The sequence below is a fragment of the Hyalella azteca genome, unplaced genomic scaffold (genome assembly GCF_000764305.2).
Source record: "Hyalella azteca isolate HAZT.00-mixed unplaced genomic scaffold, Hazt_2.0.2 contig2628, whole genome shotgun sequence".
Lineage (NCBI taxonomy): Eukaryota > Metazoa > Arthropoda > Malacostraca > Amphipoda > Hyalellidae > Hyalella > Hyalella azteca.
The window spans coordinates 58837-74682 of record NW_025932895.1 but is presented as its reverse complement, the minus strand read 5'-3'; the positions used below and the strand labels follow the sequence as shown (position 1 = coordinate 74682).

The 15846-nt window shown below is 37.7% G+C and overlaps 2 protein-coding genes across 2 annotated transcripts; one reads left to right on the top strand and one right to left on the bottom strand.

Annotated features, from left to right (window-relative positions):
- Positions 1-3700: 3700 nt before the first annotated feature.
- On the top strand, positions 3701-11058 carry LOC108674218. Its single transcript, XM_018162149.2, has 6 exons — positions 3701-3984; positions 4264-4380; positions 5399-5806; positions 6130-6563; positions 6899-7085; positions 7284-11058. The coding sequence occupies exons 1-6, from the start codon at positions 3955-3957 to the stop codon at positions 7380-7382; spliced, it is 1275 nt and encodes a 424-aa protein (XP_018017638.1). The 5' UTR covers positions 3701-3954; the 3' UTR covers positions 7383-11058.
- A 233-nt stretch (positions 11059-11291) lies between these two features.
- Positions 11292-15840, bottom strand: LOC108674219 (proteasome subunit alpha type-3). The gene is made up of 7 exons (XM_018162150.1): positions 15739-15840; positions 15451-15533; positions 13506-13629; positions 12799-12900; positions 12264-12407; positions 11869-11981; positions 11292-11505 (listed from the first exon to the last, which is right to left on the bottom strand). Exons 1-7 carry the CDS (start codon positions 15757-15759, stop codon positions 11328-11330), a joined length of 765 nt encoding a protein of 254 aa, XP_018017639.1. The 5' UTR covers positions 15760-15840; the 3' UTR covers positions 11292-11327.
- Positions 15841-15846: the final 6 nt, after the last annotated feature.

The following is a 15846-nucleotide window of genomic DNA, read 5'->3' as shown; positions in this document are numbered from 1 at the left end:
TTCGCAGTGATCTAGAAATTTCTTCTAAACTACTGAACAGATGGAACAAAACTTTATACAAGCAAACCTAACCACCCAACGGTGATGTTTAGCTCGTGCATATTTTTAGCGCATTTTCTCATTTATGAAAAAATGCACTATTGTGCTCGCCATGTCCGTCTGTCCGTCCGTCTGTCTGTCCGTCCGTCTGTCCGTCCGTGACTTCACGTTTTCGTCGACGAGAAGAATGCGCTCTGTCACTCACTGCAGTGAGTACTGAGTTATATTTTTTCGATTTTACTTTCGTTTTCGAGTTTTTCCATTTCACCTTCATTCGCGAGTTATACAGAAATACGAGCCGAAATTCGCAGTGACCTAGAAATTTCTTCCAAACTACTGTACAGATTTGAACGGAACTTTGAATAAACAAACCTAACCATGAAAACTAAAATTTATTTATTGGCGCATCTCATATGAAGTGGGAATGAGCTCAATCGGCCCATTGGCACGGTGCTAAAGCCTAGAGCATTCATGACTTGCCTGACTCGTCCCTTTGGGAGCAGTTTCATAACGTGACCAGCGCGCTCAACCTGTGATAGGTTGGGTGGAGAATCAGCTGTGTGTCAGAGGCACAGCTGCATTTCACTATCTCAGATGACGTTTTCTTTTTCTATTTGGTATCTCAAAGGGACTTCGAAGCGCGTCCATGCAGCGGCAGCCCCTAGTCGGGTGCAGCACAGATAGAAGAAGGCATAGCATAGAAAATAGTTATTGCTCATGATTTTACAAAAATTTTCATGTAAGGTAAAAGTTTATGCGACGCAGAGATTTTATAAATACGTCTCAGGTACAGAGGTCTATCCTTCATCTAACAATTTGTTTCACAGTTATCAATCCACATTACTTCCTACAAATGATTAAATTTAGTTCATTACAATTTACTCAAACAATCGCTAACTCCTTAAAAACTTTATATATTTTTTGCGGATATATTGGTACCTAAACTGATTTATTGGTAACATGAATTCACTGTGAACAACATGTTGTAAGTAAATCATTTGACATCGCTTGCATAGCAATGACGCTACGACAAGCTGTTCTTGCGTACAGAATTTGTTAACATGCTCCGTCATCGCTTCTAGGCACAACATTCAGCCCTGGCTAGGGAGCAGCTTCATAACGTGACGGCTGTACGTCCGTACGTACATATGCTGCTTGAATGCAGCGCCAGTACACACGTACGGCACGCACACTTCTCTGAACGCAGTGACCGTCTCGTGATGTAGTCGTGTGGACAGGCGGCAGCAATGTCAGTTAGATGTGTGCCCTCGTTGAGAGAGGAGCACTGGGAGAAAAGCTCCTCTCCCGCGTGGTTAGGTTGAAAGTTGGTGTTAGTGGAGCAGCTGGATTTTTGAAGTTTTCACCTCGATTTCTTGTGATTTGGATTAATCATCAGTATTGCATGTGTCTTTTTCTTTATGGGTTCAAACGCCATTTTTGTGCCGATTTTTTCAAGTCCAAGAATTTAAATTTAAAAAATGTTCAACACTTGGACTTGGTCAAGTAGCTACCTAAAAATTGTAGCTACCAGGTATTGCGATTATTTTTAGAATTTTTTATTTTAGCTTGTGTGTTTTTTAATTATACCTACGGTAGGCTAACACCAGCCTAGTAGGCTATAGTGTATTCGCTGCATTTGCGCGTATCAATTGCCAATCACACAAACAGACAACGGAAGTAAGAACTGGGATATTCCAAACGAGGGACTAAAAATTACATTATGAGTTTTGGCTTCATCTGTTAGACTGGTATGCTTGTGTTAACAAGTTTAGCCTGGAAAACTCGTGATAATTTAAGAAACTGCCTCATTTTCTGTTGTAGGCTAGGTAGCTCACCGTAGCTGCTTATTGTAGTCAATGAAATTTGTTTCACAAGTTCCACAGCGATTGTTAGCTACCTACGTTTTGCTCCAGTGATTGCTTGCTGGTGCCGGGTTAGTCTGTTTTTTTTTTTTTGTCAAACTAATCTACTTATTTTTATTACGTCCAGACTTTAAAGTGTGTTTCTTCAACCAAATTATTCAACCGCGACAAATCACGTATTGTTGATCATAAACTACATTTTGTTTCGATGAATTTTTATTATTATTATTATTATTATTATTATTTTTATAAAGAAGAAATTGAGTTGCTGGGTTTGGTTGTCACTCCGCACAGCTCACGCGGCGCAAGGTCATGTGGTTCGCGTGATCGACCCAGGGTGGGCCATCGGCCAACAAAGAGAGCCGTTTTTTAAAAGCCTCAAAACTTGTATAACTATTAAAAAAATCAATACATAAATAGAAATACCCGGAGCACATTTAAAATTAATTAATGAGCGCCCGAAGATGAAAGAATTTACCGACAAAGTGGAGTGGCTGATCGCGCGATTACTCGATGAATCGAGCTAAACGGTGGAGGTGCGAGTTACTGGAGACAAATTTCAGTTGATTTAGTTATATTTTTCTGCTGTTTTACAATGCAGGAATAGATACTTTATCAAGGTTGTGTTCACTTGACTTTGATTTTCTAATCATTGAGTGAATCATACCTCACCTGAAATTTCCCTTACTTTAGGTAATTATTTGAATGTCTTCTTTTCTATTTATGTAACATTTAAATTTTTAAAAAATTTAAAATTGTTTTTTTATTTTGTGTAGATGACTGAATTTTTCGCACCAACGGCTTCTGTGCTGATAATCGCGGTTTCGCGGTTAGTGTAAACATGTTTGTAACACGTAACTCACTTGTATAATTATTATTATTATTATTACAAGTCTGTTTATGCCAGAACTCAAGATCAACTTTGAAATGCCCTAACAAATCGCGCACGCGACCTTCAATTCAGTGTTACAAAATGGCCTCCCTCTGTTGCTATCACGAGTCCAGCATTTGTTGCATGTGTCACAATACGGTAGTGCTTCTGGAACTCTGTGCAGCTTTCGCTAATTTATGATGCCCCATATCAGAAAGATATGAATATGGCCGACATTGTGTGCATGCTACTTATATTTCAAACGAGTAGGGTGGCAGCAGATGGGGCGCTTCCAACTATGCCAAAGCCACAGAAAGCTACCACGGCACAACGGCAGAAACAACGAACAGACTGAAGTTATTTTAGCGTTTTTTTCTTAAAACAAAGGACCATGGATAGTTTATTGAACGCCACCACTTATAATGTATCAATGTTAGGGATATAGTTAACTTGCTGTGAATTATATCCCGTTATCGTAATCCCGATTCCTCCGTTTCGAACTAAACTCATCTCAAGCAAGTTTGTAGTGCGGCAACAAAGGATGCGTTGTTATACTATTATACTAACCTTGCAAACTCGTCAAGTCTGCTTGCCACGACAGCCGTATAAGCTCTGTACAAAACCTATACCCTTTTCCTATTATTAATATTAATAACAAAGGTTTTCTGAAGTCGGCGACTCCATGTATTTGTCGATTAGCCGGGTTTTAATCTGTATGTACGTTATTTTTTTGGAGCTTCTTGTTGAAAAGATCTAACGCAATCATTTATATGTGTAAGAATTACTAGTCGCTTAGTTTCGGCTTCTTAATTATAATCGTACCTTGAACTGACTAAATCTAAAAATTATTAGTGGAAATGCTTATCTTTCATATCACGCTGCTAAGTCCGAACATTGTGTTCATAAATTAATAAATGTTCATAAATAAACTCATCTCTCTTCTGCACGCAGATCGTTTCTATGATTAACCTGTTCAAAGCAGAAATATTTTGCGCTGACATTGTACTGAAATGATGATTACGTGCATTTCGTACCCCTACACCACGCATTAACAATCGTAGATATAGTGTATTTAAAACGTGTCTCCATGTGTCGGTGTGGGTGAATAAACTATCTATTTAATGAGTAATATAGTAGTTATTTATGGCGCTGAAACTCGTTTTTTAACTTTTCTTCGTGGACATGGAAGAATTCGTGCTTCTGGAAAAAGAGGTCAGTTATCATTTGGATGAACTAGCCGTTGAGGTAAGGAACTTGTAGATATTTGTGTGCTTTTATACAGTGGTCCTTAGGAATTAATGAGAGACGATCGAGAAAAGAAATTCTAAGCGTTGATAGCTCCTTTTGTGATTAAAATCCTTCACGTATTGGCACTATGCCAGCTGAACAAAATAACATCGCATTCCCAATGCAATTCTCCATACGAATGAATCTTAGCCGGAGTCGCTTCATTATGTATGGTATTTAATCAATAATTATTTATTGTTACAGCTATCGGCATCTAGTGACTGCGTGAACTACGTACAACCTCTCCTTGACGACCGTGCTTCGGGCATCCTGCATCCTTACGGCGGAAGGATGCCTCCTGCCGACCACCGCGACGCCTTTGTACGTATACTGAGATCACTGCAATGCTATATGGCTAATTAACAATACTAGAAAGTGTTTGATACTTTCTTCTGCTGATTGTATTAATTTTTTAGGATGGCCGAATTGATGATAGAGTTGGACTTCGAAAAGTTTTCCTATATAAACATATGGTGAATTTCTTTGCCATCTTATTAGCGCATTTTCTCATTTTTGGAAAAAATGCACTATTGTGCTCGCCATGTCCGCCCGTCTGTCCGTCTGTCCGTCTGTGACTTTACGTTTTCGTCGACGAGAAAATGCGCTCTCTGCCACTCACATACAGTGAGTTCTGAGTTATATATATATTTTTAAATTCCTTGCCATTTTACGTCTGGTGTCTATTCTGAAATTTTACTGTGCAAGGACGAGAGCGATCGCTCGATGAACGCTGAATCTATGAGGCGATTATTGGCCGCTGAAATATTGCCTATAACGAGCACTTATATAGGTACCTTCTGTGGTCTTGACACTTACTGGGCCGATATCCATCAATGTAGAAATGAAATGGCTGACTACTCCTGATCCAGACATGCTTTTCAACATTTGCTAATTAAGTCACCGTATACTTTGCATGACCTCCCATGTTTGTGAAGAATGATGTATATAAACAGACTAAACGGAGCAATACTTTCTCATAAGAACACCTGTCTCTATGCCTAGAAATATAGAAAGTACAAAAAAATAACCATCGTTTGCAAATCAAACTCGTTCCAATTTCGTTATAATTTTCTCTATAATCTTCGTCTATCTAGACAAATGTTTTGCCAACTCAAATTTGTGACAGAATCGACACCAGCGACTCAAACGCAGAACGTAGCTTTGCGCAACTGAACCAATCATAAGTTACTCATTTCTGAACAAATCTGCATGAGTTTACAAACGTAACTAATTATCAGCAAGACACCGCGGTAGAAATTGTCGCAAATGTTTGCGTAATTTGGACTGCTCCATATGATTATCTTGTTAACATAACAATGATTTTATTTCTTTTTCAAAGGCATCCGGGTCGAGTTCATCCCAAGTGGGCCATGAAGAATCTGTGGATGGTGAAGGAATCTTTTTGGCAGACGACGAACTCGATCAAGATATTCCAGCACGTTTCGACTTAACTTTCTCCACTGGCCACGTCAATGGAGCGACATCAACCTATGCTTCGTCAGGTCCCATTCTTCGTCAGGTTCCTGATTCTTTCGATCATCGTCCCTCGATGTTATGTAGTAACTCTAGTTCGGAATCTGTCTCAAATTTTCATCAACAGATGGATGAACCAAATTTCCATGAAGACTCGGATATCGGTCCTTCTCCTGGCTTCGGTAACATCGATGAACCCAAACCCCCCATGGATGGCATAGATGTTCGCGCCATGCCTCCTCCGTCGTGGAAGAAGGAGACATCGAAGTGTAAGGTTAGCCTTTGTTTGCAGTCAATTCGTTGTGAAAAATTTTATTTTTCTCATAACAAATTGTTTTGTGTTCAGTCGCTTAGTTGTTTACTGCAATTAGTTTATGGTTTAGACAGACTTGCAATTAGTCACTCCTTGTTTAACAAAATATTTGCTAACATTTCCATATCATTTAAAGCAGGCGTGAATTATACTGTGAAGTGTTCATTCTATTATGGGTGGACACGTTTGGGGTAAAAGTGGTGAGAATATCTGATTTTCAATTTGAAATTCGATCAGTATCCATGATTCGTCGAATGAGTCGATGCTGTTTCCTACTCTTTCAGATTCAGAACAAGAAGGTGTTTATTAGACCAAACGCTGATTTTTACCTCAAATTTTCTGGGTTGCGTCAATTTTTCGAGGCTACAGAAATCTTTATCGAGAGTAAATATCAGGAGTCAAGCAGTTTCGGTACTAGCGTCATGTCGTGTGAGAATCACTTTAAAAAACACGTCGACTTGTGCAAGATGGAACATGACCATCGAGCGTTTTTTTGCGCCCATGGAATGCTGAAAGTCTACAGCGAGTGTGACACACCCAAATGTTTCACCCCTCTGTCGAATGTGATGAAGTTAGAACAGAACGAGCCAGACTACTACGTCACTTACGACATGAAACTTACGCCTTTGTGTCGTAATTCTTGTGACCATCATAAGGAGAACGGCAAGGCCATCACTCTTGTCGTACACCTGCTAAACCCGTTGGCTGAGGGGAACAGGTAATTTCCAGCTTTTGCATATAGCTTAGAATCAATAACAAAGCACTCATGGATGAGCTCATTATTGGTGAATAATGTCTTTGTATAAATCATCTTTCATTTAATGTGTTTGTAATCTGCTTTAAAAGACAAATAGTGTTAAAATGTATTGATTTCATTAATTGTGTTATAACTGAGGTAATATTTCAATCAACATGTTTACTATTGGAGCTCTAAGCCCCAAATGAATAAAAGATCATAGGATTATAAACTGGGTAATTCAAATAGACGTAATCGTACACTAATGGACGTGCAATTGTATTAATATGACTAATTTAGCATTTTGCTTTTTCCAGGAAGGAGTATAGCTTTGAGTTTAGTATCACGTGTAGCGAGTCGCCGACACGGGACAGCAAGCCGCCGGTCCCGAAGAAGCGGAAAAAATCTCGCACGTATTCCGGCGAAGCGCCTTTCATGACTCCTCCATTGTCGATGTCTCCGACTTCTGCTGACTGTTCTCTTGACAAAAAATTCACTATAATGGTGAGATTTAATAAGTTCGGTATGTTTTGGAGGTATTCTATTTTATCTAGGTACGAAAAATTATGCGTCGTTGTACTGTAATGTGAATGATATAGTATTTAAATTACCTAAACTTCATGGAATCAGATGAATCGTATGTATATTTTTGTTGAGTTAATATATTATTGAGTTATTGTTTATTTCATATAATTTTCACAGGTTCCTGTTGTGAACTCCGATCAAGTCCTTGCAGCTATGCAGCTTCTGAGAGCCGCAGGGCTCAGTCCTCGAGTGTGGGAGCATCGCAGTGACTTTTGACTTGTGTTATGGGTTGCCATAACTGACTTGACTTCTTGTAAAGTGACAGCACTGAAATGTACTACACGCTTGACTGTCTATCCGCTTTGACTATTCAGTTAGACTTATGACATTTGACTCTTTATTATTCCGATGATTGTTCCTTTTCATTCGAGATCGCATGCGATCTGAATTTAAAGCAAGAACATGAAATTTACATCAGAAATAAAAAATAAAAAAAACTATGATGAAATGAACAGCGATAGATTTGGTAAAGGTTTACTATAACTGTGGACCTGCCAAAATCTACGTTATTTAGCCTACACAGGTTTTGAACTGTGTTGTGCAAATAACATTCATGTTTACATCCTAAGCAGCTAAACCCTACGTCGGCGTGGAGAGAGGTTAGTTTTCTCTTTTATGTACAATATCTGTACTGATACCGGAAATATCGGTGACGAGAAAGATCGCCAATGACGTTGGCTAATCTGGGTGGACATGCATTTATAAAAGGTTGCGTATTGTAATTATAAACCAATATGTACTGTAAGCTGATTAGCTCCTACGTTACACATTTGCCACCCTGTTTGTATTTACCTCACTAAAATGTTTTTCTTTTGCCTCATCACGATGTACCATATTTACCTCACTACAACGCTTTTCTTTTACCTCACTACAACGATTCCGCCTCACTATCATGTATTTGCAACATCTTCCTGTACTCGCCTCTTTGTCATACTTTGCTTTCATTTTATGCTCCATGCCATTTCGCCTCCCAGATTCGCCAGCGTCCCTGGTAAATCTTTTTTCGCAGATTGCGGTGCATTGCGAAGAGAACCACCAATCCAACCCCCGAGCCTGTGCGGATGTATGTACAGAATGTTATGTTTGGATTGAAGAATTGTTATTTGTAGTCACATGCTCACTGTAGAGCTCACGTGACCACCTGATAACTTTTTGCCGTCCGTTATCGTTTGCAGCATTGATGGAATGCTAATGCCTTACGAATTTCTGAAACTCAGTGAGATTCAAAGAAAAAATTCGTTGACTATAAGTTCTATGGCGGTCATGAATTCGAGTTTACGTCTGCAATGGCAAAACAAGCGTAACACTTGGATGGTGACAGGCTTATGGACATGTCCCGTATTATTTCTGGGCATTCATTGCGATGTCGGTGGCAAGTACCGTACCTACCTGCTCTCAAGGCAGACTGTAGGTACCGTACAGAAAGTTATCAGGTATCTCCTTCGCTATCCTGCAGCCACATCGCGCTCACAGTGGAAGATCGTGCGGAATACACGACCGCTAAATGATCTGCAGCGATGATGGTTTAATTCCTACCAGCACTTTTATAAGGGCGTGTGACATTGATTATGGCGTGTCAAATTTATTATGGCACTTTTATCATGGCGTGTATCAAATTCCCCTGAATTTTACGGCTACCGTGTCTACACGGGAACTTAAACGGATAAAAGTACAAAGCCCTTCACTAGTTAGCTAAACAGTTCAGAGGCGCTAGCATTAGGTCATTTCAACAATTCATTGAAAGGAGCCAACCAATGTAATATTCTAGCAGATGTGGAATTTATTTTTTTTAGTTTTCAGAGTAACTAACAACGTGACAAATGCGAGTGATGGCTTTCTAGTTCTCGATTAGCATCATACAAATCTGCTCTGGAAGATAATAATCGGCTCAATTATTCAAGTAATTGATCTCAGTTGTGGGCTCAATGCTTGATACTTGAGACAATGGTTGGTATAATTCTATATGTCTTATATACATTGGGGCTTTCAAAGTCGAACCAAACTTGTATGTAAAAATCAATTTGAGAAACTTGTGATTTACTAGGTAGTGGTTAAAATTCGTCATTCGCATTTTTCATATTCATTCTTACTCAACTGATATTGTTTTGCACTCATGAGCATAGATGTGTCAAATCTATCTTATACTATCTGCTAATTAGTATTAGGTTTCAGAATGCACGAATACACGCTGCAAATCTCTATATTCGAGTGTGCTGAACTATTGCCTATTTCTTCAATGCCGACACTTCTATTCCATTCTAGACTGTACCACTCAGCAGCCTGCGAAAACTGCAGTATTGCTTTGGTGTCTGAATGCCTTCCTGTCAAGCATCAGTCATTGATTATATGAGTGATTTGTTAAATACGATGTTAGCTATATATTCGCGCGCTCATTTTTTGATTTCAGTGAACACATGATCACACATTTGCGGTGTGACTCAAGTTCTGACGAATTTTATAACTTAAAATTTGTGATCAGTCCTGAATGGAATTGAATAACCGCATGTATCAAAGCTATTCGCACACCTGCTCGAATGATTATTTAAAAGAAAATTGCAAAATGCACATCACGTTAAGGAAAAACGGTATTTTTTGCACGGACGATTCCTTGGTAGTTTTTTTTCCATCAAAAGGCGATTTGATGTTTTGTCACACAAAACTGCGTTTGATGAATGTGAGGTATTTATACTCCAAACTGTGCCTTATTCTTTATTTGATAAGGAACATATAATTGGAACAGAATCAAGTAGTATTTAAGCATCGGAAGCGTAGCATCAGTTCATGCCGTACAGACTTTTTTCATTTAGCAGAAAATGATGCGGTTGGCTGCTAATAAAAATTATGTAGGATTTCTTAAGAAACGTTGGGTCCAAAGCAGAATCTGTGATCGGCTTACAAAAAGCTGAATTGAAGCGTAGGAATTTGTGTTTCATAGTTTTCAATTTTTATAACTGTTTCTGCAAAATTTAATTATTCTGATATTTTATGATCTATAATGTTAGTGTTTTACAGACGTATATGCAGTATTTACTACTTACTAGAAATAAAAGCGTTGTCCACGAATATCCTTCATAAAGAATATACCTATACGACTTTTTTTATAAAATATGAATATGTATAAGCGTTGTGTTTACGTGATAGCTCCGTTTAAAATTAAGAGATTTGATTATAGTATTCTATTACAATCTTTTGATTACGAGTCAAGACTATTAAATACGATTTTCAAATTCTTTCTTCAGAAATAGAAGCATCTCGATAGGAGCATAACCCGAACTCCTGTGCATTTGATGTGATCTAAACGTAAAATAATGTTTTCCAATAGTTACTTCGATCGAAATTAATTATAAAAAGTTCAGAAAAGGCACAGTTCGATGAACACCAGTAAATATGATAAAATGTACTCAAGTCAATATTCTTGTTCATTATCAATTCTGCGCCAGGTTTTCTGCAGTTACTCAAATCAAAGAGCAACAGAAATCAAAATGCGTTATTTTGTAGCAAGCTTGCGTTTGGAAAGTTCATCAAAACAGGCCTTCAAAAGTGTTTCTAGGTTGTTCATGCAGCTCTTCTGAGCGCCTGATGCTATCTTACTGCCAATTTTCTATGTCGAGTCACGTTTCAAACTGTGTGCGTTTATATGTATCATAAATAATGCGTTATAATACATTGAAGATCCTAGCTCAATTAATCGAATTATTTCCGCGCATCTTTCGTCCTCCAATCATAATGTAAAAAATATCATGCAGCTGGACCAGCGAGTAGGACAGCCGACACAACTTCTCACAGGCATGGATTGGCTACTGTTGGCCAGAAATAAACTTTTGTATCGTGGTTACTATTTTCTTAATTCATCGTGATGTCAGTTCAAATTAAAATAAAATGATTGGTACTCGACTAAATTTTATTCTCAATCTATAGGTTAATGTTAATTTTTGAAATAAGGTGACTCTGCTACCTGTTAGCTCTCAAACTTCAAGAACAATGGAATCTCGTCATAAGGCATGAAAGTTGTGATTTTCAAGGACATCTAAAATTCAGAATGGAATTTTAGAGGAATGGAATTTAGAATCATGTAATGGAATTTTCTTTGATATGTCTAGAGAAGGCTTAAATCAAACCATGAAGTATATAAGAAAAGCTGTTTTATATCTATACGAGAGGCTACATATCTTCTTCGTCATCCGAGGACTCTTCCTCAAGGGCGGCTTTAGCATACTTCTCGGCCTGCACCTTCAGTGCCTTAGGTACGAGCTCGTGCCTCCCCTGGCTCTCGGCGCACACCCATGACAGCTCCAGCTCGAACTGCTTGTCCTTCACCTCGTCATGTACTAGGTATATGCTGCGAGAACAACATGCATTATAGATAGCATCGGGAAACAATCTACTAGTTATATGCTGTGAAAACAACAAGCATTATCGATAGCATCGGGAAACAATCTACTGATAAATGCTGAAAAAATAGCTCATTCAACACATTCTTCAATAAATATTTGAAAATTCATCTATGGTAGCAAATTGGTAAATATCAGCTCTAAATTCTATTTGTAGAATTATGGTAATCTGTGGCATCCGAAATTGTCAGAGAGGAGTATTATGCATTCAACCCTTTTGAACCAAATGCCCATAAAAAGATTGTAGGACCAAACATTAAAATTTTATCTCGTTTTGTACAAGCCAAATGAAGCAAAAAGGTCAAACTCACATTTTCGCAGCCTCTTTGACGAGTTGCTTGCAGGTGAGCTCCTTCAATTTCAGTTTCTCTATCTCGGTTTTGGCGTTCTGCTTTGCCTTGCCAATGGCGGCTCCAAAATATCCCTGGGTTGAAAGGTGTGATGCATTAAAGTTCAAATTACCATATGAACCGATAAAAGAAATAACTACTCAAAGACAATAATAGATAGAAGTTGAAGTTAAAGTAAATGAAACTAAGCAGTTAATTATAATAATATCACTATTAACTAATATTTTACTATTTATTACTTTACTATATTTCTAGTAAAAATGGAACAAATAATCTGGACGGAATGTTGGAGGTGAACGAAATTCATGACTCAGATATTTGAAGGACCAAATTGCAATGCAAGTGAAATGACTCACAAAGCACAAGCCTGAAGGGTCGGTGACGAAGAGCTGTGGAGAGTCGTTGAGGTAAGAGGCGAGCATAACGGAGCAGCCATAGGGACGCACTGACGAGTACAGGGTGTACGCATGTAGGTAGTTGCTCACACGTTCTGTCAGCTCCTGAGCAGTTCAATTATTTCCAATAGTGATGCAAACAAAAATGAGAGGTAACTTTACGTATCATGAGAAGATGCCACAATAAATCTCATCAATAAGGAATTTATACGTTGAATTTGATTAGATAAATATAATATTAGTATGCTTGAGTTGAAACAAGTGGATAAAGCTGAATTGAAATAAAGATAGAAATTATGCACGTAATTGAAACAATATTATAATACAGAAAGATAATGGGTATTAACAAATATGAAATCACGATGCACAACCATCAACATATTTTTAATTCAATATAATTGTAGGAATTCACTGGTCTGCATTTCGTTTTGTTCATCACGAAGCTTTTCAATAAGAATCCTAAGATATTCTTAGAATACCAGAAGCTAAGTCAGACCTTAACAGGCATGGGAACGCTGTACTCTGCCCGGTAGTTGGCGGCCTCGTTTCGCGCCACGTCAACAATGGCTCTTGCATCTGCAAGGAGTCCAGCGCAGGCCTGTCAGTACCAAAACATCCTTAGCATTATACACGCAAGAACTACCCAAATTATTGTCAAGAACAGGAATTTTGTTGAATAGGAGCATGTAATATTTGTGGGCAAGTGCAGCATATGATTACAATTGTTATGAAAAACCTAGCCCAATTCTAATCCAAATTAAAAGCAAAAAGTTATGCAGTAATATCTTAAGCAACTCTTCTTTCATCCTAGTGTATTTCAAGATATATTATTTTAAGACTCTAAGGCAGCTAATATACATGATATTGAACAGAACCTATAATCATTATAAGGTCTTAAGAATTAAACAAAAAAATTTTCATTTACCAGAAACCTTAGAAGGTAAATTTGAATCATAATTATTTTTTTAAGAACAAACTCACAATTTGAGTGATTGTAGAGATTGTTTAGGACTGAATTTTTTTCCCACTCATTACTGTGACTTAGAAAGAGGAGCCAAATAACATTATTTGCAAGTAGTTTTTCATCAATACAGACAAAATTGAGACAAAATGAACAGAATTGCAAATAAAAATTCCTTGGATGTGTGCACACCTACTCTTGTATTTGACAGCACTGATGATAACAAGAGACAAGACACTCACCAAGCCAACATGAGTGTCAACTGTGAAGAGCCTCTTGTTGGTTCCTGGTTCATACAGCTTTGATGTCACAATTTTTTCAACAGCAAGTACAACACCATCCTTGCAGACCAGTCCAACAGCTGTCCTGAAGTATAATAATGAATTAATACCAGAGCAAAATAAAATATATAACTTTTATCAATTTTTGTGGAATCACAAAGATCAATAACAGCCTTTTAACATGTGTGGCCTTGTAGGTTAAGATGTCAGAATCTTGGGAACTATGGTCCATTTTGGGATATTGATTAGTAACTGTCATTTTAGATGGTCTGCATCTGGCATGGGATATATCTACCTTTCAGTCTGTAACTAGAGCATTCCCCCATTTTTGGACAGCAAGATTACAGTTAGACGAATTACCTCCTATATCATAGCATACAAACCCAACAATAGGGGCTGCAAGATTTTAGTAAAAAGTATGAAAATTCCAATCCTGGCCTGCATTGGGTGTAAATGCTGATCCCTTCAGTTACAAATGGCAGTTTAGAATTAGAATTTCAGTACATTTGGAATCTTGTGGCCCAGTCATGCACTTTAGTTAACAATTAGATAGGAGGCAATTTAGTGAGTATCTCACTGTTAAAAATTTAAAAAATGCAGTAAAGCTCAAGTTGGAGCTCAAGTGGTAGGGTAAACGCGGTATATTCCGACATCGTAGGTAATTCCCTCACCTCTCCAGCTTTTCCTTTATATTAAGCTTTGTTTTAGTTCCATGCGTTCATTGATGGTTGAAATGGTGACGTCATACATTTGCGTGTCGAAATACTGCAAAAACACTAGGTCTTGGCCATCTAGTGGGAAAATATTGAGATCCAAAGAGAGACAATGCATGCCACGTGGTGAGATCATCGAAAAATGTGTCAAATTTGACAGTTGACATGGCTCTACCAAATAGTGAATAACTGTTTTTATAGGAAGAATATTATGGTTTGAGACTTTTAAATACGTCTGTGAATATATTAGGAATCCTTTAAGTATACTTGTATTCGCTGATTTCAAGTCGTAAATAAATTAATAGATGATTAAGTTGAGATGTTGGATTTCGACACATGAAAACTAATTCCGACACAACTTGAATTGGACACACACAGATCGTTCAAAGCTTTGTACAAAAATTGATTGCTTAATTAAAAGCCTAATAGCTGTTAATTAAAACGTAATTAAGTAGTGTTCAATATTCGTTAGTGTTCTAATTCAAAGCCGTGTTGTATCCCAATACAGCTCACACAGCAAACGGAATTCGAACACGTGGATGTCGGCAATATGTATCAGTTAAATTTGAAGCGCTGAAGCAATACGACTCACCACGTGTCGGATGTTGCCACACAAAGTGACGGAATATAGGGATTTGGTAGGTTTCCATTCTAAAGGCTTTTTAATAAATATGGCAACATTTTGTGACGTTTCATCATTGCTGATGCGTAGTGAAGTGTTTTGAGAGTCATGTGAAGGCAACAGAACTTACGTAACGCATACCATTTTTTTTTATAGTTTTTCATTTCTCGATGCGTCCTTAATGTGTCGGAATATACTGCGTTTACCCTAATATTGTTCATATTAACATTACAAAGCTGAAAGATTTGTATCTAAAAACATATGTTACTTTAGATTATCAAGATTTTAGTATTCAGAAGGAAATTTGCTATCTTAGCTATAAAAAAAAAAATAGAAAACATTAACTTTAGCCAATAGCTTAGCAATAATCAACACAAATATAGCAAGGTTATAGTTAGGTGAAAATTAAATAAATAAAAAAATACTGCATTTCAAAATGTATTCATTATTCTTGCTACTTTTGAATAGTCAAGAAAGTTTTACCATTCACTTTTCACTTGATTCAGAGTGATTTTCAGACTCAGGTCACTACTTGTAAAGTTGGTAGGCTAATTAGTTAGTAGCTACTTACCCACTGTTTTCCACTGCTTTCTGGGCATACTCTACTTGAAAAACTCGTCCATCAGGAGAAAACTGAGCAGCTGATAGATCATACTGAAATGCAAGAAAATATTAAAAACGCCAGCTGCAGGTTTCAAGAACACATATTGCAGCGGTAACGTCCGAGTTTACAACCTTAAGAATAGGTACGTTAGTACGTACAAAAGTTGTAAAAAATTTTATGGTCAAATAAAAATGGATAAGAGAGCATCAGACGTTATACAGGAAATTTTACTACATGATTAATGCTGTAACTCACCCCTGTGCCGATGGAACTCATGTTTGAATTCTATACCGTTCACAAACGAACTCTCTCAACGTCAAGTCGTCAACAGCCGCCGAATGATGAGAGTTCGACGAAGTACAG

Bases quoted from the DNA above. Each gene is read 5' to 3' on its own strand.
- LOC108674218 (XM_018162149.2), top strand. From the start codon at position 3,955: ATGGAAGAATTCGTGCTTCTGGAAAAAGAG. The intron at 5,807-6,129 runs GTTAGCCTTTGT...CTACTCTTTCAG, and splicing joins AGGAGACATCGAAGTGTAAG to ATTCAGAACAAGAAGGTGTT. The intron at 7,086-7,283 runs GTGAGATTTAAT...TAATTTTCACAG, and splicing joins ACAAAAAATTCACTATAATG to GTTCCTGTTGTGAACTCCGA.
- LOC108674219 (XM_018162150.1), bottom strand. From the start codon at position 15,759: ATGAGTTCCATCGGCACAGGG. The intron at 11,982-12,263 runs GTGAGTCATTTC...CTTTCAACCCAG, and splicing joins ACCCTTCAGGCTTGTGCTTT to GGATATTTTGGAGCCGCCAT. The intron at 11,506-11,868 runs GTGAGTTTGACC...TTGTTCTCGCAG, and splicing joins GTCAAAGAGGCTGCGAAAAT to CATATACCTAGTACATGACG.